This window comes from Schistocerca gregaria, chromosome 8 (genome assembly GCF_023897955.1).
Source record: "Schistocerca gregaria isolate iqSchGreg1 chromosome 8, iqSchGreg1.2, whole genome shotgun sequence".
Taxonomy (NCBI): Eukaryota; Metazoa; Arthropoda; class Insecta; order Orthoptera; family Acrididae; genus Schistocerca; species Schistocerca gregaria.
The window spans coordinates 270,195,290-270,217,690 of NC_064927.1; the positions used below are offsets into that span (position 1 = coordinate 270,195,290).

At 45.2% G+C, this 22,401-nt stretch overlaps 1 protein-coding gene across 8 annotated transcripts in view; it reads right to left on the bottom strand.

The window, feature by feature from the left end:
- Window positions 1-22,401, bottom strand: part of LOC126284616 (CB1 cannabinoid receptor-interacting protein 1-like) — a 908,627-nt gene that overhangs the window by 726,480 nt on the left and 159,746 nt on the right. For 5 of the 8 annotated variants that reach the window (XR_007551514.1, XR_007551512.1, XM_049983684.1 and 2 more), the window contains exon 1: window positions 10,674-11,123. The exons of the other annotated variants lie outside the window; for them this stretch is intronic. Coding sequence is in view for 3 of the 5 variants with exons in the window: in XM_049983684.1 (XP_049839641.1) it covers window positions 10,674-10,749 (76 nt within the window). In the remaining 2 variants the exon portion in view is untranslated. Of the gene's footprint in view, window positions 1-10,673; window positions 11,124-22,401 lie in introns of those variants that run through there. 8 annotated transcript variants of the gene reach the window in all.

Consider the following 22,401-nt stretch of genomic DNA (forward strand, 5'->3'; position numbering starts at 1 on the left):
GTGGTAAATTATTTTCTGCACAAAACTCTTTATAGAATTCAAGCATTTTTCACAGATGTGCACTTATTTTTAATAGTTTAAATATATCTGTAACATTAATAATATATGTCGGAGAACCAATATAACAATTCGGAATTAAATTGTCAGCTAGGAAAACTTTGCAGCTGTTTGCAACCACTTTGTTTCTAAATTTTGACACGGAAGTAACATGAATTCGTGGTTGCGCATTACAGAGACAGTCATCATTAAACATGGTATTTTTTGTACCAAAGAACATTATATTATTAACGCTATTATGAAACAATGCAATGAGCAGAAGGAAAAATGACGTCCAAAATATTTAGTATTTCTTTCCGTATTGCACTCTTATTAATAAATTAATCACTCACTCACGCAGACAACACAACATGTAGGAAATTTTATGGCTGCCTTACGTCCAGGGTTCCCTGGACTTCTAATGGTTTTGGGGGTGTCTGGGTGCGTCTTCGAGCATTTTTATCAAATGGTCTTAGACAGACCTGGATCTGTCTTGCGCTTGGGGAACTTCGATTGTTTGGAAATAAATACTTTTTAAGAATCTTAGTTAAAATTCAGTAAACGAAGACTAGCGCGTAAGTACTTTCGTTGGTTTTACATTTTAAAAAAGTAGCAAACACGCTTAGACGCTCTCCTATACACATGTTTTCAACACATCTTTGAAGGCTCCGACAATCGACGATCGCATGCACCGCACTGCAGTCCCTGCCGCCAGCCAATTCTGCACAGAAGAGTCAACTATGGCATTTTAAGTTTCACTCCATACGTCCGTGCTGCAAATACACTGACGGAAAAACCCACCATCAAATAATAATTAATGCAGAGTAATGAAATTTAGGAAATAAATTTGCCTATGTAACGTATTTTGTAATATCTCTTTGTATTCTACTAATTATCCCTGCACGATTCTATGAGTGAATTACGTTTCGTAGTTGACCATCTATATACTCGCAGAATCGATGCGAAAAGTAGTACAGTACTATTACTATTCCATGAGCGCATAATCACTCTTTGTAATATTCTCTCTGGTGTGTTGAGGGGTCTTTTAAGATCTTCTCCGTGCCGAATAACCGCATTGAATAATTGTAATTTTGCTATCGAGATTACTGGAAGAAAGAGACTGAAAATATATTGTATGCTACTCAAGAAAATATATACTCAGCATTTACATCAAAGGTGTGTAAGGAATTTCATTATATTCAGGGTGTTACAAAATGGTACGGCCAAACTTTCAGGAAACATTACTCACACACAAAGAAAGAAAATATGTTATGTGGACATGTGTCCGGAAACGCTTGCATTCCATGTTAGAGCTCATTTTATTACTTCTCTTCAAATCACATTAATCATGGAATGGAAACACACAGCAACAGAACGTACCAGCGTGACTTCAAACACTTTGTTACAGGAAATGTTCAAAATGTCCTCCGTTAGCGAGGATACATGCACCCCCCCTCCGTCGCATGGAATCCCTGATGCGCTGATCCAGACCTGGAGAATGGCGTATTGTATCACAGCCGTCCACAATACGAGCACGAAGAGTCTCTACATCTTGTACCGGGGTTGCGTAGACAAGAGCTTTCAAATGCCCCCATAAATGAAAGTCAAGAGGGTTGAGGTCAGGAGAGCGTGGAGGCCATGGAATTGGTCCGCCTCTACCAATCCATCGGTCACCGAATCTGTTGTTGAGAAGCGTACGAACACTTCGACTGAAATGTGCAGGAGCTACATCGTGCATGAACCACATGCTGTGTCGTACTTGCAAAAGGCACATGTTCTAGCAGAACTGGTAGAGTATCCCGTATGAAATCATGATAACGTGCTCCATTGAGCGTAGTTGGAAGAACGAAACTAAAATGAGCTCTAACATGGAAATTAAGCGTTTCCGGACACATGTCCACATAACATCTTTTCTTTCTTTGTGTGTGAGTAATGTTTCCTGAAAGTTTGGCCGTACCTTTTTGTAACACCCTGTATGTATTCTCTAATTGGAAATTTGCACGGAGGTGTCGTTTCGTTGGTAATCAGATGGGAGCTTCCGATGAATTGGAAACGAACCTGCAATTATTAGATCCAAGAGTTCCATTATTTCATCGGATAATTAAACTCTATCAAAGCAAACTTTCCGCTTGATCTGAGGTTTCACGACTGCCTACGCAACGGAAGAAAACCATAACATTTTATTTACACAGGATTGCAGATCGCTTCGAATCATCAAGACTGCGGACAAGGAGATTCATCGTCCGATTCTGATTAAACAAGTAAAGCTTAATTATAACTTTCTTGAGCGACTGTGATGACTGTAATATGGCTGCTTATGAATGAGATCATTAATAAAATACTAATAACTAACTTTCCTCCTCACCATCATCCAGTATAAACACAATATTAAATAAAATTATAATTTAAGCAATTAACATTACTAACACGAGATAGGCCACTGTAAAAGTAAAATGCTGGTACATTAATAACTGGTGTAACCATCAAAATGTTGAATGAAAACGTGCGAACGTGCATGCACGTTGTTGTACAAGTCCCGGATATCAATTTGTGTGATAGAGTAGCATGCCTGTTGAACTTGTTCGGTCAATACGAGGTCGGCTAATGCTGTTTGTCGATGACGCTAGAGTTGTCGTCAGAGGATATCCCATATGTGCTCAATTGGAGACAGATATGGTGATCGAACAGGCCAAGGCAACATGTCGACACGCTGTAGCGCATGTTGGCCTACAATAGAGGTGTGTGGACGAGCGTTATACCGTTGGGAAATATCCTCTGGAATGCTGTTCATGAATGGCAGCACATCAGGCCGTATCGTCAGACTGACGCACGAACTGCAGTCAGCGTGCGTGGAATAACAACGAGACTGCTCCTACTGTCATACGATATCGCATTCCAGACAACAATCCGAGGCCCAGTGTATCTAGCACACACACAGGATGGTTGCATAAACACACCTGGCCTCCTTCTAACTAACACACGGCCACCACTATCACAGTTACAGAACCAACGTTCATCAGGGAACAGGACAGACCTCCACCCTACCCTCCAATGAGCTCTGGCTTGACAATAGTAAAGTACCAAATGCGATTGGTTTGGGGTTAGTGGAGTGCACGCTATAGGGCGTCAGGCAGGGATCTGTACATGAAGTAAGAGTTGGTGGTGTCACTGTGGTGCCAACCACTGCTCATATTGCCACTTCAGGTGCAGTACGATGTTCCAGAGCCAAACGCCCAGCGCGATGGTCTTCCCTCCCGTCAATGTACGTGGTAGTCCGGATCCCGGTCTGCTTGCGACAGTACACTATCGTGACCACTGCTACCAGGAGTCACATATGGTGACTACATTTCTACCAAGTCTCTCTGCAGTATCGCAGAAGGAAGATCCAGCTCCCCGTAGCCCTATTACACGACCTCGTTCGAACTGAGTGAGTTTTGGAAAATGGCGTCTTTGCCGCCTTAAAGGCACTCCTGACTAAAATCGACTCAGCAGGTCCCATCTCTCAGCTCACGACAGCTGCAGCGTGAGTTTAAAGCAAAACTGATTTCCATCCTTATAGGGTGCTCGTAGCGCCACTCCTGCACGACTGGCGCGAAGTGCGAGTAGACGTAATCCCTCAGAGGTAGGCACACGCCTACCAACTGTCGTTTAGGTCGCACAACTCCTCCTTCGTGTTGTGATTTTTTTCGTCAATCGTATTTTATCTCGATACTAAAAGCACGCTGCTTTAGGTACGTTTGTATCATTTAATATTCGTTATGATTTACTGTAACAAGTATTTGTTTTTTTATGAAGTCTTCACGGGTTGTCAGCCGAGTAGCGTCGTCGTCTCGTAGCAACGTTTCGATGGATTGTGACTCCATCTTCAGGCGAAGTGGAAGATCCTGCTGAAGATGATGGTGACGTATTCCATCGAAACGTTGCTATAAGACGATGACGCTACTCGGCTTACAGCCCGTGAAGACTTCATATATGAAATTCGCCGAGAAAGCCTGCACTCACATATAAAAGTCATAGTTTCATTAGCGTTCCGTGCCAATTCTTTTAACTGACCTCATGCTAATAACCACGCTGTTAAGCCCCCTAAATCCTCAACAATAACAGTATATTCTTGTTTCCAGATGCAAAATTCCAAATATTGAATAGTGATTTGTAAAACAAATAGAGTCAAATAATGAAAATCATCACTGGAAAGTACTGTGTAGAATCTGTTCAAAAACCATTTCCATCGCAAGTAAGTGGTTGCAAAGGGCGGACTTATTATCGACAGACTGCCTGTGTCAAGAAAAATAATCCGATATGTCCCAGATACTGGGACATTGAAATTTTTGACCAGATTCAGCAATTTAAGTGAAGACAGGCAATTATAACGTCACAGCTTTTGGGTCGTTGAGAGTGGCAGCTATCTGAAACAGACAACAATCTGCACGAAGCGATGCTAATGGAGTCGGCTTTTAACGATCTCTCCTCAACGGCCCATTGTCAGCTTATCCCGTCGTTACTACATGTAGTCAATCGGGGGCTCGTAACTTACTAATTTATGTGTATTATCAAGTAATAGCAAGATCGGTACATATGCGACCCCAGGTGTCGACACATAATGTCGGTAACATTCTTGAGCAAAAACGTTTGACAACCACTGGTCTCGAGGGATCATTGGCGTTACTGGGTATAGTTTTGCTGAAGCAGCCGAAAAAATTTGTCGTAAGTTCCTGTGGGACCAAACTCCTGAGATCATCGGTCCGTAGGCTTACACACTACTTAATCTACCTTCAACTAACTTACGCTAACGACAACACGCACATCCATGCCCGAGGGAGGACTCGAACCTCCTACAGGGGGAGCCGCGCGAATGGCGGCAAGGCGTCCTAGAACGCGCGGCTACCACGCACGGCGAAGCGGCCGATACCAGCCGTCTGCTTAGACCCGTGAAACCATCAAAATGGTGGATACAAACAACTTCTATAAATCTATATTCAGCATAATTGGGATTTTATTGGTCTCGTCAACTCACAACCGAACTGCTACCGTCCGGACTAAAGCAGTTATCTGGCTACGCTACAGACTAATCTGTCCTTACACTCTACACCCAAAAAATAATTTAGAAGCAAATTAAATGTTGTCGCCGTACCGTACCGTACCGTAGGTGCTACCACAACGGAGGGGTATCTATTGAGAGGCCAGACAAACGTGTGGTTCCTGAAGAGGGGCAGCAGCCTTTTCAGTAGTTGCAAGGGCAACAGTCTGGATGACTGACTGATCTGGCCTCGTAACACTAACCAAAACGCCCTTGCTGTGCTGGTACTGCGAACGGCTGGAAGCAAGAGGAAACTACGGCCGTAATTTTTCCCGAGGGCATGCAAAATGGTTCAAATAGCTCTGAGGACTATGGAACTTAACTGCTGTGGTCATCAGTCCCCTAGACTTAGAACCACTTAAACCTAACTAAACTAAGGACATCAAACACATCCATGCCCCAGGCAGGATTCGAACCTGCGACCGTAGCAGTCACGCGGTTCCGGACTGAGCGCATAGAACCGCCAGACCACGGCGGCCGGCGAGGGCATGCACCTTTACTGTATGGTTAAATGATGATGGCATCCTCTTGGGTAAAATATTCCGGAGGTAAAATAGTTCCCCATTCGGATTCCAGGCGCGGACTACTCAAGAGGATGTCGTTATCAGGAGAAAGAAAACTGGCGTTCTACGGATCGGAGCGTGGAATGTCAGGTCCCTTAATCGGGCAGGTAGGTTAGAAAATTTAAAAAGGGAAATGGATAGGTTAAAGTTAGATATAGTGGGAATTAGTGAATTTCAGTGGCAAGAGGAACAAGACTTACTTGGTTCAAGGACCATAAAGAGAGGTTGTATACACGGAAGAATCCTGGAGATACTAGAAGGTTTCAGATAGATTATGTAATGGTAAGACAGAGATTTCGGAACCGTGTTTTAAATTGTAGGACGTTTCCAGGGGCAGATGTGGACTCTGACCACAATCTATTGGTAATGAACTATAGATTAAAACGGAAGAAACTGCAAGAAGGTGGGAATTTAAGGAGATGGGAACTGGATAAACTTAAAGAACCAGAGGTTGTACATAGTTCCAGGGAGAGCATAAGGGATCAATTGACAGGAATGGGGGAAAGAAATACAGTAAAAGAAGAATGTAGTACTGAAGGCAGCAAAGGATCAAGTAGGTAAAAACACGAGGGCTACTAGAAATCGTTGGGTAACAGAAGATATATTGAATTTAATTGATGAATGGAGAAAATATAAAAATGCAGTAAATGAAGCAGGCAAAAAGGAATACAAACGTCTCAAAAATGAGATCGACAGGAAGTGCAAAATGGCTAAGCAGGGATGGCTATAGGACATATGTAAGGATATAGAGGCTTATCTCACTAGGGGAAAGATATATACTTCCTACAGAAAGATTAAAGAGACCTTTGGAGATAAGAGAACCACTTGCATGAACATCAAGAGCTCAGATGGAAACCCAATTCTAAGTAAAGAAGGGAAAGCAGAAAGGTGGAAGGCGTATATAAAACAAGGGCGATGTACTTGAGGACAATATTATGGAAATGGAAGAGGATATAGATGAAGATGAAATGGGAGATACGATACTGCGTGAAGAGTTTGACAGAGCACTGAAAGACCTGAGTCGAAACAAGGCCCCCGGCGTAGATGACATTCCATTGGAACTACTGACGGCCTTGGGAGAGCCAGTCCTGACAAAACTCTACCATCTGGTGAGCAAGATGTATGAAACAGGCGAAATACCCTCAGACTTCAAGAAGAATATAATAATTCTAATCCCAAAGAAAGCAGGTGTTGACAGATGTGAAAATTACCGAACTATCAGTTTAATAAGTCACAGCTGCAAAATACTAACGTGAATTCTTTACAGAAGAATGGAAAAACTAGTAGAAGCCGACCTCGGGGAAGATCAGTTTGGATTCCATAGAAATGTTGGAACACGTGAGGCAATACTGACCCTACGACTCATCTTAGAAGCTAGATTAAAAGGAAGGGCAAACCAACGTTTCTGGCATTTATAGACATAGAAAAAGCTTTTGACAATGTTGACTGGAATACTCTCTTTCAAATTATAAAGGTGGCAGGGTAAAATACAAGTAGCGAAAAGCTAGTTACAATTTGTACAGAAACCAGATGGCAGTTATAAGAATCTAGAGGCATGAAAGGGAAGTAGTGGTTGGGAAGGGAGTGAGACAGGGCTGTAGCCTATCCTCGATGTTATTCAATCTGTATATTGAGCAAGCAGTAAAGGAAACAAAAGAAAAATTCGGAGTAGGTATTAAAATCCATGGAGAAGAAATAAAAACTTTGACATTGTAATTCTGTCAGAGACGGCAAAGGACTTGGAAGAGTAGTTGAAAGGAATTGATAGTGTCTTAAAAGGAGGATATAAGATGAACATCAACAAAAGGAAAACGAGAATAATGGAATGTAGTCGAATTACGTCGGGTGATGCTGAGGGAATTAGATTAGGAAAAGAGACACTTAAAGTAGTAAAGGGTTTTTTCTATTTGGGGAGCAAAATAACTGATGATGGTCGAAGTAGAGAGGATATAAAATGTAGACTGGCAATGGCAAGGAAAGCGTTTCTGAAGAAGAGAAGTTTGTTAACATCGAGTATAGATTTAAGTGTCAGGAAGTCATTTCTGAAAGTATTTGTATGGAGTGTAGCCATATATGGAAGTGAATCATGGACGATAAATAGTTTGGACAAGAAGAGAATAGAAGCTTTCGAAATGTGGTGCTACAGAAGAATGCTGAAGATTAGATGGGTAGATTACATAACTAATGAGGAAGTATTGAATAGGATTGGGGAGAAGAGACGTTTGTGGCACAACTTGACTAGAAGAAGGGATCGGTTGGTAGGACATGTTCTGAGGCATCAAGGGATCACCAATTTAGTGTTGGAGGGCAGCGTGGAGGGAAAAATCGTACAGGGAGACCAAGAGATGAATACACCAAGCAGATTCAGAAGGATGTAGGTTGCGGTAGGTACTGGGAGATGAAGAGACTTGCACAGGATAGAGTAGCATGGAGAGCTGCATCAAACCAGTCTCAGGACTGAAGACCACAACAACAACAACAACAACAACAAGAGGGTGCTCGTAGCGCCAATCTTGCGCGACTGGCGCGAAATGCGAGTAGACGTAATCCCTCAGAGGTAGACACACGCCTACCAACTCTCGTTTAAGAAACTTCCTGGCAGATTAAAACTGTGTGCCCGACCGAGACTCGAACTCGGGACCTTTGCCTTTCGCGGGCAAGTGCTCTTCCAACTGAGCTACCGAAGCACGACTCACGCCCGGTACTCACAGCTTTACTTCTGCCAGTACCTCGTCTCCTACCTTCCCAACTTTACAGAAGCTCTCCTGCGAGACATGCAGAACTAGCACTCCTGAAAGAAAGGATATTGCGGAGACTTGGCTTAGCCACAGCCTGGGGGATGTTTCCAGAATGAGATTTTCACTCTGCAGCGGAGTGTGCGCTGATATGAAACTTCCTGGCAGATTAAAACTGTGTGCCCGACCGAGCCTTTCGCGGGCAAGTGCTCTACCAACTAAGCTACCGAAGCACGACTCACGCCCAGTACTCACAGCTTTACTTCTGCCAGTACCTCGTCTCCTGTAAAGTTGGGAAGGTAGGAGACGAGGTACTGGCAGAAGTAAAGCTGTGAGTACCGGGCGTGAGTCGTGCTTCGGTAGCTCAGTTGGTAGAGCACTTGCCTGCGAAAGGCAAAGGTCCCGAGTTCGAGTCTCGGTCGGGCACACAGTTTTAATCTGCCAGAAGTTTCATATCAGCGCACACTCCGCTGCAGAGTGAAAATCTCATTCTGGGAACTCTCGTTTAAGTCGCACAACTCCTCCTTTGTGTTCCCTTTTTTTTTCTCAACCGTATATTATCTCGATACTAAAAACACGCTGCTTTAGGTATGTTGGTATCATTTAATATTTGTTAAGAGTTAACAAGTCTTTGTTTTTTGTATGAAGTCTTCGCGGATTGTCAGCCGAGTAGCGTCGTCGTCTTGTAGCAACGTTTCGATGGAATGTGTCTCCATCATCTTCAGACGAAGTGGAAGATCCAGCTGGAGATGATGGAGACGCATTCCATCGAAACGTTGCTACGAGACGACGACGCTACTCGGTTGACAACCCGAGAAGACTTCATATATGAAATTCGCCGAGAAAGCCTGCACTCACACATAAAAGTCATGGTTTCATTTTCATCCTATGATTATTTTTTTAACTGTCCTCATCCTAATAACCACGCTGTTAAACCCCCTAAATCCTCAACAATAACAGTCTATTATTTTTTTCCCGATGCAAAATGCCAAATACTTAATAGTGATTTGTAAATCAAAAAGTGTCAACACTGGCACGTCCTGTGTAGAATTTGTTCAGAAACTATTTCCGTCGCAAGTAAGTGGTGGCAATGGGAGGACTTATTGTCGACAGACCGCCTGTGCCAGGGAAAATAATCCGATACGGCCCAGATATTAAATGTTTTTTGAACTTTTTGACCAGAGTCAGCAATTTAAATGATGACAGGCAATTACAACATCACAACTTTGGGGTCGTTGAGGGTGGCAGCTATCTGAAACAGGCAACATTCTGCACGAAGCGATGCTAATGGAGTCGGCTTTTAACGACCACTCCTTAGCGGCCGATTGTCAGCTTATCGCGTCGTTACTACATGTAGCCAATCGGGGGCTCATAACGTACTAATTTATGTGGATCATCAAATAATATCAAGATCGGCACATGCGCGGCCCGAGGTATCGACCAATAATGCCGGTAATATTCTTGAGCAAAAATGTTTGACAACTGGTCTGGAGGGATCATTGGCATTGCTGGGAATAGTTTTGGGAAACGCAGAAGCAGCCGAAAAAAATTGTGGTAAGTTCCTGTGGGACCAAACTGCTGCGATCATCGGTCTCTAGACTTACACACTCGTTAAACTAACTTCAACTAACTTACGCTAAAGACAACACACACACCCATGCCCGAGGGAGGACTCGAACCTCCGACAGAGGGAGCCGCGCGAACCGTGCAAGGCGCCTCAGAACGCGCGGCTACCCCCCGCGGTGAAGCAGCCCATACCAGCCATCTGCTTAGACCCATGAATCCATCAAAATGGTGGATACAAACCACTTGTATAAATCTACGTTAAGCATAATTAGTATTTTATTGGTCTAGTCAACTCACAAGCGAACTGCTACTATCCGGACTAAGGTAGCTCTCTGGCTAGGCTACAGTTCAGTCTGTCCTCTTATAAAAAAGTAATTTAGAAGCAAATTAAGTGTTGTTAGTGTTCTATTCTATCTATGTTTCTCTCGTATGACGGCCCCTCCCGCCGGAGGTTCGAATCCTCCCTCGGGCATGGGTGTGTGTACTGCCCTTAGGGTAATTTAGTTGAAGATAGTTTAACGAGTGTGTAAGTCTAGGGACCGATGACATTAGCAGTTTGGTCCATTAGGACTTCACATACATTTCAACATTTTCTCTCGTATGAGATCACACTCCACAACATCATTACGTCAGGGTTAAAACCGATTTCCGGTATCGGTAGGTTCAACCCAACCGTAGATTTATTTGTAGACTTACCGGCTAAGTCTCTCCTGTGGCGCTTGCTGCCCCAGAAGCGACAACAGTCGATGCTGATGATATCGCCGGGCGCCATTACAGTATGTCCGGTCCACTGACTGCTATGTGATTGGCTCTCCGTAACCACAAACTACCACAGGTGACGTTTCACACATATCCACTCTCGTGCCATTTCTGTTGAAACACTGCAGTCAGCACGTTACAGGACCAAGTGAACGCAGCTGCCTTAAAGTAAATTCCATATTTTGACTAAAAGCCCCGAAAGAAATGACCATGTCCAATGTGCGAGATGCTACGCTGATAAACGTCTGGAAACACTACAGTCCTGCTGTGTCCCACTCTCATAAATCTTCCTATGCTAACATATGCTAGCAAAACCTACTAAATACGCAGGTCAGAACGTCACTGTTGCTGGGAGGCAGATCATGCACGATTTCTTATGTCACAGCACATTCACACGGTGCAGCTAGGAGATATCTTGAGGAAACTGGTCCAATCACACGTCAGCTTTTTACAGGTAATCGAACGACAGCCAAGATATCTTGAGGAAACTGGTCCAATCACACGTCAGCTTTTTACAGGTAATCGAACGACAGCCAAGTTGTTTCCTACAAAACTGGCACCTGTGTACTGAAGGTAAATTTCTGCATCTCGCACACTTTGCGTCACAGGAACAAAGCACAGAACAGATTACTATGGCAGCACTATCCACATACTAAAAATTCGGTTATTACGCTGAAAAAGTAGGTAGGGAACGAGGAGCAGGAGAGTGGTGCATCGACAGGCGGTTGAATATTAGAGCGGACGCTTGTACCGCGTTACGACGGTCGCGTCGTGGGGTACACCCCGAGTACCCGCCCCGAGGACGCTGGTTTATTGCGGCCGCACAGACCAGAGGCCAGTAGAGACTAGAGACCACGGAAGAGCCGCCACCTGGCCGAGGCGGGCTATCTGCGCGCACGACGTATTTTTAAACGCGGCCCGCGCGCAACAAGGGACGCTGCGCCCCGACGCCTTCCCGACGCGCGCTCGCTCTCCTGTTTTACGACAATAATAGCCGCGCACGCGGTCGCCGGTAATCGCCGTCCTCTCAGCTACCTCGCGCGGACCACACCGGCAAGGGAAGGCTAAGAGCAGGATCAATTTCGGGACACCTGTAATTAACACCACTCGGAACTAAACAAACGTTACGGTGCATATGACGATCATGATTTGTTTCCGATATTTCAAGAATTAAAGAAGTTAGTGTGTTGCAAGATACACACACACACACACACACACACACACACACACACACACACACACACACACACACACTTGAAGACCCAAGCCGTCGCTAGTTGGAGCTGTGCTTGAGGGTCCTACGCGCATGTATATCGACTTTGATTCTATGCCTTTTAACGATGGCTGCATTAGCTCGCTTTTTATTTTGCGTGTCTGTTCGTCACAAAATTTTGCAACTGGTTTTTAACTAACTCTCTGTCGAGGTAGACATCTGACCAGGCTCGTCCAAACTGCTGGGGTGCTAGCGCCCGCGATCGCCCGCGGCCAGCGCCCCGGGCGAATTCGTATGTTGTCCCAGTGGCCGAGCTGTGTCGCTCAGCTGGCCGTACGGACCGCCCGACCGGGTTTGTACATTTTTCCAGCCGTGGAAAACGCTTTACCGTCAATGGGTTGAAAATGGGAACGCCTGACCAGTGTTACAACGGATGGAGCCCCTGCCCTACGAGGAATACGCACTGGATTCCTGTGTTACGTCAGGTCAAAAATGGCTGAAGTCGGCTGTTCCTTATTCGCGGCAGTCCATTGTCTGACATACCAGAAGACACTCTGTGCAAGGATTGTCAACATAAAAATTGTTATGCACACAGTTCTTCGAACGGTTAATTATCTTCGATCGCATGGACTCACACATCTCCAATTTAAAGAATTTCTGGCTGATATCGAAGCGGAATACCCGGACATCACCCACCACGCTGAAGTAAGATGGCAGAGCAGAGGAAAGGTGCTTCATCGGTTTTTCTCCTTGAGGGGTGAAATAAATGCCTTTTTGAAATGGAAGGACGTCCAGAAGAATTACTTTGTGATCCTAAGTGGATGGCGAATTTGGCTTTATTGAGTGACCTTACTGGTCATTTAAATACACTCCTGGAAATTGAAATAAGAACACCGTGAATTCATTGTCCCAGGAAGGGGAAACTTTATTGACACATTCCTAGGGTCAGATACATCACATGATCACACTGACAGAACCACAGGCACATAGACACAGGCAACAGAGCATGCACAATGTCGGCACTAGTACAGTGTATATCCACCTTTCGCAGCAATGCAGGCTGCTATTCTCCCATGGAGACGATCGTAGAGATGCTGGATGTAGTCCTGTGGAACGGCTTGCCATGCCATTTCCACCTGGCGCCTCAGTTGGACCAGCGTTCGTGCTGGACGTGCAGACCGCGTGAGACGACGCTTCATCCAGTCCCAAACATGCTCAATGGGGAACAGATCCGGAGATCTTGCTGGCCAGAGTAGTTGACTTACACCTTCTAGAGTACGTTGGGTGGATCGGGATACATGCGGACGTGCATTGTCCTGTTGGAACAGGAAGTTCCCTTGCCGGTCTAGTAATGGTAGAACGATGGGTTCGATGACGGTTTGGATGTACCGTGCACTATTCAGTGTCCCCTCGACGATCACCAGAGGTGTACGGCCAGTGTAGGAGATCGCTCCCCACACCATGATGCCGGGTGTTGGCCCTGTGTGCCTCGGTCGTATGCAGTCCTGATTGTGGCGCTCACCTGCACGGCGCCAAACACGCATACGACCATCATTGGCACCAAGGCAGAAGCGACTCTCATCGCTGAAGACGACACGTCTCCATTCGTCCCTCCATTCACGCCTGTCGCGACACCACTGGAGGCGGGCTGCACGATGTTGGAGCGTGAGCGGAAGACGGCCTAACGGTGTGCGGGACCGTAGCCCAGCTTCATGGAGACGGTAGCGAATGGTCCTCGCCGATACCCCAGGAGCAACAGTGTCCCTAATTTGCTGGGAAGTAGCGGTGCGGTCCCCTACGGCACTGCGTAGTATCCTACGGTCTTGGCGTGCATCCGTGCGTCGCTGCGGTCCGGTCCCAGGTCGACGGGCACGTGCACCTTCCGCCGACCACTGGCGACAACATCGATGTACTGTGGAGACCTCACGCCCCTCGTGTTGAGCAATTCGGCGGTACGACCACCCGGCCTCCCGCATGCCCACTATACGCCCTCGCTCAAAGTCCGTCAACTGCACATACGGTTCACGTCTACGCTGTCGCGGCATGCTACCAGTGTTAAAGACTGCGATGGAGCTCCGTATGCCACGGCAAACTGGCTGACACTGACGGCGGCGGTGCACAAATGCTGCGCAGCTAGCGCCATTCGACGGCCAACACCGCGGTTCCTGGTGTGTCCGCTGTGCCGTGCGTGTGATCATTGCTTGTACAGCCCTCTCGCAGTGTCCGGAGCAAGTATGGTGGGTCTGACACACCGGTGTCAATGTGTTCTTTTTTCCATTTCCAGGAGTGTACTTTGGACATTTTTCTCTGTTGCTGATTAAGTGCAGACGATTCAATCATTTAAAAAAAAACTTATTTTATGGGAAAAAAATGGTTCAAATGGCTCTGAGCACCTCAGGACTTAACATCTGCGGCCATCAGTCCTCTAGAACCTAAAACTACTTAAACTTTACTAACGTAAGGACATCACACACATCCATGCCCGAGGCAGGTTTGAACCTGCGACCGTAGCGGTAGCGCGGTTCCAGACAGAAACGCCTAGAACCGCTCGGCCACAACGGCCGGCCGGCTGTGGGGAAAACAGTTGCGCGAGAAGAATTGTGGACACTTTCCTGCACTAGACAGTGTTGAAGAAGATGTGGATTTTTCAGATTATGTTCAAATCATTTACGAATTACAAGAACAGTTTGAAAACAGATTTTTGGAGATAAGTGAGCTTCAACCGGCTTTATATATATATTTGTTCGCTCGTTTTCCCTTCGGGCAGAGGACATCTCACAAGTGCTTCAACTAGAGCTGATTGACCTTCAGTGCGATATGCGCCTGAAGAACCGGTTTCTTATGTGTAAAGCTTTGAATGACTTTTACAGATGTCTTCCACGAGAGAAATATCCTCTTTTGCACAAGCACGGTGCCAAATTTCTCTCAATGTTTGGTTCTACGTATATTTGCGAGCGCTTTTTCTCTCTTTTAAAGGTTACTAAAACTAAGAAACGTCCATTACTTGCCGATAAAAATTTGACTAATTCTTTGAGGTTAGCAGTCTCACAGAATATTGTAGCAAACCTAGACAAAATCGTTTCCTCGAAAAAGAAAAACGTGTAAAATGTTAATTGTCTTCTTTAACAATGTAGACTTTAAGAATTAAAGAGCTTTATAACCTTAATTTTATTTTTAATAAGTTTTCAAACTTGGTGAGTTAAAATTATTACGTACAAAACAGCAAACTAAGGATCCGATTTCTAAACTCTGCGAAGGGCTAGAAAAAACTGCAGCTCGAAGTATAACAAAAAATATTTCATTGTAACTACTAACAGTAATAATCAGACACTATATCCCTTATATAAAGCTGTTTCTGAAATAGAATATTTTGTTTACGTTGGATCAGACCGCGGGACAGTCCAGCGCAGAGCAGTGCTGTGCGGTCTCGGTCTCGGTCTCGGTCTCTCTCTGTCTTTCTCTCTCACTCGCGCGCGCCCGCTCCTATGGCGACACTAGCGACACACGGTCGCCGTCGAAGTACACTGCCTTGCGGCCGCGTGGCGCGGGTGCGCCCGCCGGGCCCAATTATTGGATGAGCCTGTCTTAGACGTAGCTCGCAACTGGATGACCACGCAATTTTAACTCACTTCTTTCTTCCTAGCTCCCACAGGAGTGGGGGTTGGAGTGAAAAAGAGTTGGTAATACCTGACATCTCGGCTGACCTGCAGCACTGACGTGTACAGGTAGTATCAGAATGCAAAAATGGTTCAAATGGCTCTCAGCACTATGGGACTTAACATCTTAGGTCATCAGTCACCTAGAACTTAGAACTACGTAAACTTAATTAACCTAAGAACAACACCCACATCCATGTCCGAGGCAGGATTCGAACCTGCGACCGTAGTAGTCGCGCGGTTCTGGACTGAAGCGCCTACAGCCGCTCGACCACAGCGGCCGGCATCAGAATGCATTCCAGGTGGTATGCGAGCGGATGGGCGCATCTGAACATAGATAGCGGCCAATACTGTGTCTGTCTTTTCACTAAAAATGTTGCAATTGATTTTAGACCAGTTTTCTGATGAGCCAGAGATTTGAAATTTTTAACATTGCTCAAAACCATATGACAATTCAATATCAACTCTCTCTCTTGTCCAGTGTGGGAGGAGAAAGTTGTGTACCACTGCCATTTCTCCCTTTTCCTGTTTCAGTCGCAAGTGCCTTGTGAGAACAACAACTGCATGCTATGGCTGCATGTGAACTGGAATCGCTCTAATTTTTATCTTCGAGATGTTTTCGCAGGATATACGTGGGGAGCAAGACACTGGTTGAGTCAGGTGAAGATAAAATGAAATACACCTGAAATTTACCACGTATCTCTGCTGTAATTTTACCAAATTTTAGAAATCGATAACAAAATGTCCCACAAACGAGAGTAAGAAAGTATAAAATAGTTTCTGTGAGACCTGCAGTTTCCTAACTCCACGGAGACAGTCTAAAAATTTCTGATTGTTGGTTTCTAATAGCTTTGAACATACTCGTAGGATTTAAAATGATAAACATGGCACTTAGGCAATACATAATAGATGCATGAACAGCCCATGTCCCTAATGTTATCTATCACATGTTCCCCATGTTTTTCCGTTTTAAAAGTTACAACTATTTGCACAGCTATAAAATGTACACAATCGCAAATTTTCAGAGTATCTGTATGGTGTTAGGAATCAGCGTGAGTTAGGAGAAAGTATTTTATACTTTTTAGTCTGATTTGAAAACGTGGCTTCTTAAAAAATTATTTTAGTTTAAATTATTCTGTACTTTTCCTTGCAATTCATTTTACCCATTACGTTAACTTGAAAATGACGAAAAGTGTTGTGCAAGTATTTCTGATATCTCTTCCCTCACTCCTCCTCCTCTCTCCCCCTCCCCCCTCTCCCTCTCCCTCTCCCTCTCCCTCTCCGTCTCGAGGACAAAGCAGAAAATGATCATACAACCATGGAGAACTATGTGTGGGAATGCTGCCGAGAAATCTCCAGGGTTGTATGGTCGTGATCCATGGACCTCTTCTGTCCCTGACGTTTCGTCCACAGCTACGTTGGACATCCTTGGAGGTGCTCCTAGTTGTGCTGAGTCTTGTCGGAAGAGTTCTCGGCAGCTGAGACATCCGGTCGTGAAAGCCTTCATTGTATGTGTTGAAATGTTGTTCAGCGCGAGCGTCACACTGGCTTGATTGCTGGTTATGGCGTCGAAGCGTTGAGCCTTCCTTTGGGTTTTCTGGGCTTTGTCTTTTTGCGGTACGTTCGTACTAATAACACCAAGTCTCATCACCCATGATAATTTTTTCTAGAAGAGACTTATCCGCGTATTTGCATTTCAAATACGTCGCGGCAGGGGTCCATGCTTTGTTGTCTTTGTTCCGGAGATACGGTGTGTGAGACGTACTTTGCACACACCGTCTCTTCTACAAAACATTCTGGAGAATGTTTTAAACGCTTTATTTAGAGATGTTGCTTCACTGCGATTTTGACATGACTACTTTAACACACTACGGTCTCAGGTCCACTACTGAAGACCGCCTGCTTTGTCGCAGACACATCTGTAGTTGACAGTTTTCAGTTGAAGCTGCCGCTAGGCTGTAGTTACTGTTCAGATGTTGCTTGTACTCCGGGAATAAAATCAGTCTCGGAATTTTTTGTGGTCATATGGTACGTTCTAACACAATTTTGTGTGAATTTCCTTTAGAAAGTTCAGTCGAAAAATAAAATATTTCGGAAAGAGGACGAAATCGGAAAACCACATTGCCTCCTCTGATAACAATCTAGCCCCTGTATTTAAAATCTTTTGTCACGTACGTTGAACACTCGTACATTGCCCCCATGAACGCAGTGTAACACGTATTATATACCGCAGATCGGAATAACCCATTGTAAAAGCTCGAAGAAGTATTGAAGCGACGTTTGATACGCTTTTGTTCTGCGCTTTTTTAATTTTACCTTTTCTGAGGAGACAGCGTTTTCTAGCGTTATATCATTATCTTTTATATTTTTTTACTACAGAATCCCTCTGTTTCACGTTATAAATCGACTATTGTCGAATAAAACCTCAATCAGACAGTCTCAATTTTGCTATAAGTACATTTTATTTTTAGGTAATAAACAGGAGGGTAACTATGTATTTCTAGACGGTTCGCCGCTTCAAATTTTTAGGGGAATCTGGTAATACATTGACCGCACACGTGAACAAAGCGATAGAAATGAGTTACCGCCCGACAGGTATGCAACACACATAACTTAAGGTAACGCCGTTACGAACTTAACTGATCAAAGCTACTAACTACCGTAGTCTACACTTGCTTACGATACCTACCGTAGCCGACGGTAGTTATACAATTCAAGGAAAAAATCTACTGTAGAAGGGATCGATAAATGGGCATATCGGCTACAGCTGTTCCAAACTGCTGTCCAGAGTGGCCGAGCGGTTCTAGGTGCTACAGTATGGAACCGCGCGAGCGCTACGGTCGCAGGATCGAATCCTGCCTCGGGCGTGTATGAGTGTTATGTCCTTAGGTTAGTTAGGTTGAAGTAGTTCTAAGGTCTAGGGGACTGATGACCTCAGCAGTTAAGTCCCATAGTGCCCAGAGCCATTTGATTTGATCCAAACTGGACACAGCGTCGTAATCAATACCTCTTTTGTTATTCAGCGCCCCGAAAATCATGTCAAAAGTGGCCAATATTTGTAACACGAAGGGTAGAGTTCCCATATTAATGGGTATGAGACGACACTTGCCTCGAATGTTTGTGGGCATAGTAGCTTGACTGATTAAGGCAGCTTACTATCGCAACTCCTGAACGATGATGTAAAATCATAATTAGATCCTTGTTACAGTCTGAAAAATTCAATACTACATACTTTTAGAATAATATCCTATGCATTTGGAAACGCAAGGATTCTCCTTGCAGGCTTTCAGAGACACAGCTAGTAAACCAATTATGCGGAAATGGGTACTGAATTGTGGTTTTGACCCCAAAATATCAATACATTTTTATATCAGTTAGCTGTAAATGAGTCCTAGCAAGTATGCTCGTTTATCTTCGAAGACGATGAAGGTTGGGTTCCCTGTAACGCCACCTACTCGCGTCTCTGGGTAGCTCTCATTAGTAAAATGTGTTAAAAAGTAGGTGGATGAACGACTGTAGTCAGCGAACAAGCGACCATGTTGCCGTCATCTGACTATCTGACTATCTGACGGCGTACGAACTGGCGCAGGGCTCGTAATCTGTTACGCTGCAGCCCCCTCCGACGTGATGTTCTGTATTCAGTCAGCGCTCAAGCGTCCAGCACCCTCTCCCTCGTCTCTCCCAAACCACCCCCGCATACACCAGTCCGAGATTCGCGCACAGGGACGTGTGCTAGAGATTCCGCTGTTCCTCTGCCTGATGCCGAAGTCAGTTCCTTTCAGTTCGTTGTGGGACATCTTGTTGTTCTTAATTAAACTCAGTGGAAGAGACAAGCTAAATGATTTCCTCATACAACTCAGTTTTATAAAGCAGATCATCAATTTCAATATCATTAAAATATAAGTTGATGGAGTGCTTTCCTTTCTGGACGTTCTGGTAAGAAGATCAGCGGGCCACAGAGTGTACTGTAAGATGACACTCATTGACGTTTAGGACGTTCCGAATTTTATGCTTCGTCATTGTTTTCGAAACAGAAGAGCTTCGGGCAAATGCTGGGATGGGGACGGTCGACCTCCTTCCCTATCCGACCCTAATCTGTTGGGACCGATGATCTAGCTGTTTGGTCTCCTCAACCATATTAACCAGCCAATCAACATCGCCTATCGGAACAATGGTTCAAATGGCTCTGAGCACTATGGGACTTAACTTCTGAGGTCATCTGTCCCCTAGAACTTAGAACTACTTAAAGCTAACTAACCTAAGGACATCACACACCTCCATGCCCGAGGCAGGATTCGAACCTGCGACCGTAGCGGTCACGCGGTTCCAGACTGTAGCGCCTAGAACCGCACGGTCACCCCGGCCGGCCTATCGGAACAACACGTTATGCGTGCGTAGCCGTGCTACGGTTCTGGTACAGACGTCCAACTTCTAGAGTTGTGTCATTAAAGAATCCATCGAGATTCAAGTAAAAGAACTGCTGATCAATCGTGATAATGGCTACTTCCTTAATAAAGTCTGTGAATCCGCAATTAATTAGATTAAAAAAGAGGAGGGAGATATTTGACAATGAATTGACCTCGGGGACGGCAAAGGAATAGCAGAGACGCCGCCAGCACTCGTCCCTGTGCGCCAACGCCCGATGGAGCAACTTGTGGGGGGGGGGGGGGGGGGGAGGGAGGGGAGGGGAGCGAAGAGGTAGGGGGAGGGAGGATGGGGAGGAGATACTGTTCGCACAGCCGCTCTTGGGCGCGGACCGCATACAGAGTCTCGGGTCAGATGAAAGGGAAAAACTTATAAGCCGTGCATCAGCTCCCAGACAGTTTGTCAGCGCAACTGATGGTAATGTGTCTTTTGGGAACTGACATTCGGCTGTTCAACCGCGAAATATTTCATCAGCAATTGCGGTAGGGCAAGTTTAAGTATCACATAAAAATATATTATTTAACAGGAAATGGATTGTGTGTGGACTCTTCATATAAGTCAGGGACCAGTTCGCTGTGTACTGCATCGTGTACGAAGTAAGTTCAGGTGGGTTACAGTGGTGCGGCAACTGTCGTCGCAGGAAAGCTGGACAGGAGCACAAGCGATTAGCGAACGAGTTAACACATCAAACAGAAGATTTCCTTAACTTTTATTTCTCCAAGCTCTATAATGGTGTGGGACGTGTACATTTGGAGTAATAAGGGACCTCTGATACGTCAAGATTCGACTCTGTCAGGTGTCGTGTACGTAAGCATTCTGTCTGATCATCTGCATCCATTCTTGGCCATTGTGCATTCCGACGGGCTTTGACAATTCCAGCAGGACAATGCGATAACCCACACGTACAGAGCGGCTACAAAGTGGCTCCAGCAACACTCTTCTGAGCTTTAGCACTTCCGCTGGGCGCCAAACTCCCCAGACATGACCATTATCGAGCATATATGGGATGCCTTGCAACGTGCTGTTCAGAGGAGATCCCCCCCCCCCCCCCCCCCGTACTCTTACGGATTTATGGACAGCCCTGCAGGATTCATGGTGTCAGTTCCCTCCAGCACTACTTCAGACATTAGTCGAGTCCATGCCACGTCGTGTTGCGGCACTACTGCATGCTCGCGCGGGCCTTACACGATATTAGGTAGATTTAGCAGTTTTTTTGGCCCTTTGGTTTGTAAAGTGTGACTGGAGGACGTTGAAAACTTAGCAATCTTTGTCATTATGAGGAAACAGAGCGATTTATTTGATGTCCCAAAAGGCATGACCATTCTCTTTCCAGCCAAGGGTGGAAGCATTTCCTAAGCGGCTAACTTTGTGAACAGTTCCCGTACAGTCGTCGTTAAAAGTATACAGCGGATGGCAAAATGTCAGTACCTAAAGCCGGCACCTAGCAACTGTGGTGCATCACGGGCTATAGGGGACAGGAGGGAATGACGGCTGCAGAGATGTGTACGGGTTAATAGACGTGCGACTGACAGCTTAGCTGAACAGAGGGATTACGAACAGTGCCTCCTCAACCAACATTCAGCGAATTTTGCTGTATATGAGCCTCCGCAGCACTCACTAGATTATTCTCCCATGCTGACTGCTATTATGAATCAAGTTTTATGCTCCACCGGACGGTTACTGTCCTGGCCAACACCCCCCCCCCCCCCCGCCTCCCCCCTCCTTCCCGCACCTCCCGAATCTGAATCCACTGAATCCAATCTTCAGTCTGTGGGACCACTTCGGTCGGGCTGTTGGTGACACTGTTCCTCATCAGAGAAACTCTAACATTCATGGTTGCTGTCTGTTTGTTCTATATCGTGTCTCCCTACCACTTTCGCGCAGCGACGCTCTGAGCGTGTTTTTTTTTTAGGGAATTGACTAGTTTGAACCTGGGACCTGTTGCTGGTAAGGAGACGCCAGACCACACATGACATGTAGAATTCAGAAGAGTTCAGTGAGACTGGTCATGATATAACCAAATACTTAATGATTTCAGCGTCAGCTCCACTGCACTCCCTGTAAAAGAATCTTAATACTAACTAAATTTAGTGGAAGGGGTTCAAGGCTTTCCTATTTTTAGTTAGCTGGTAAAATAACGTCGAAAAAGCAGTTAAGTTCACCATTGGAAATTTTTTTTGTACTGACAAAACATTGTTTATAAATTGCACTATTGATAAATGGAAGTGTTTTAATACAGGATGGTAAAAACCAACTGTGTTCAACAAAAATGTGAACGAATATTCCCTGAATGGGTTTCCAAGTTCTACAATGGATCGAAGGATGACCTATGCCATATCACATCTATAATCTAGGTTTAAATTAAGTTTCA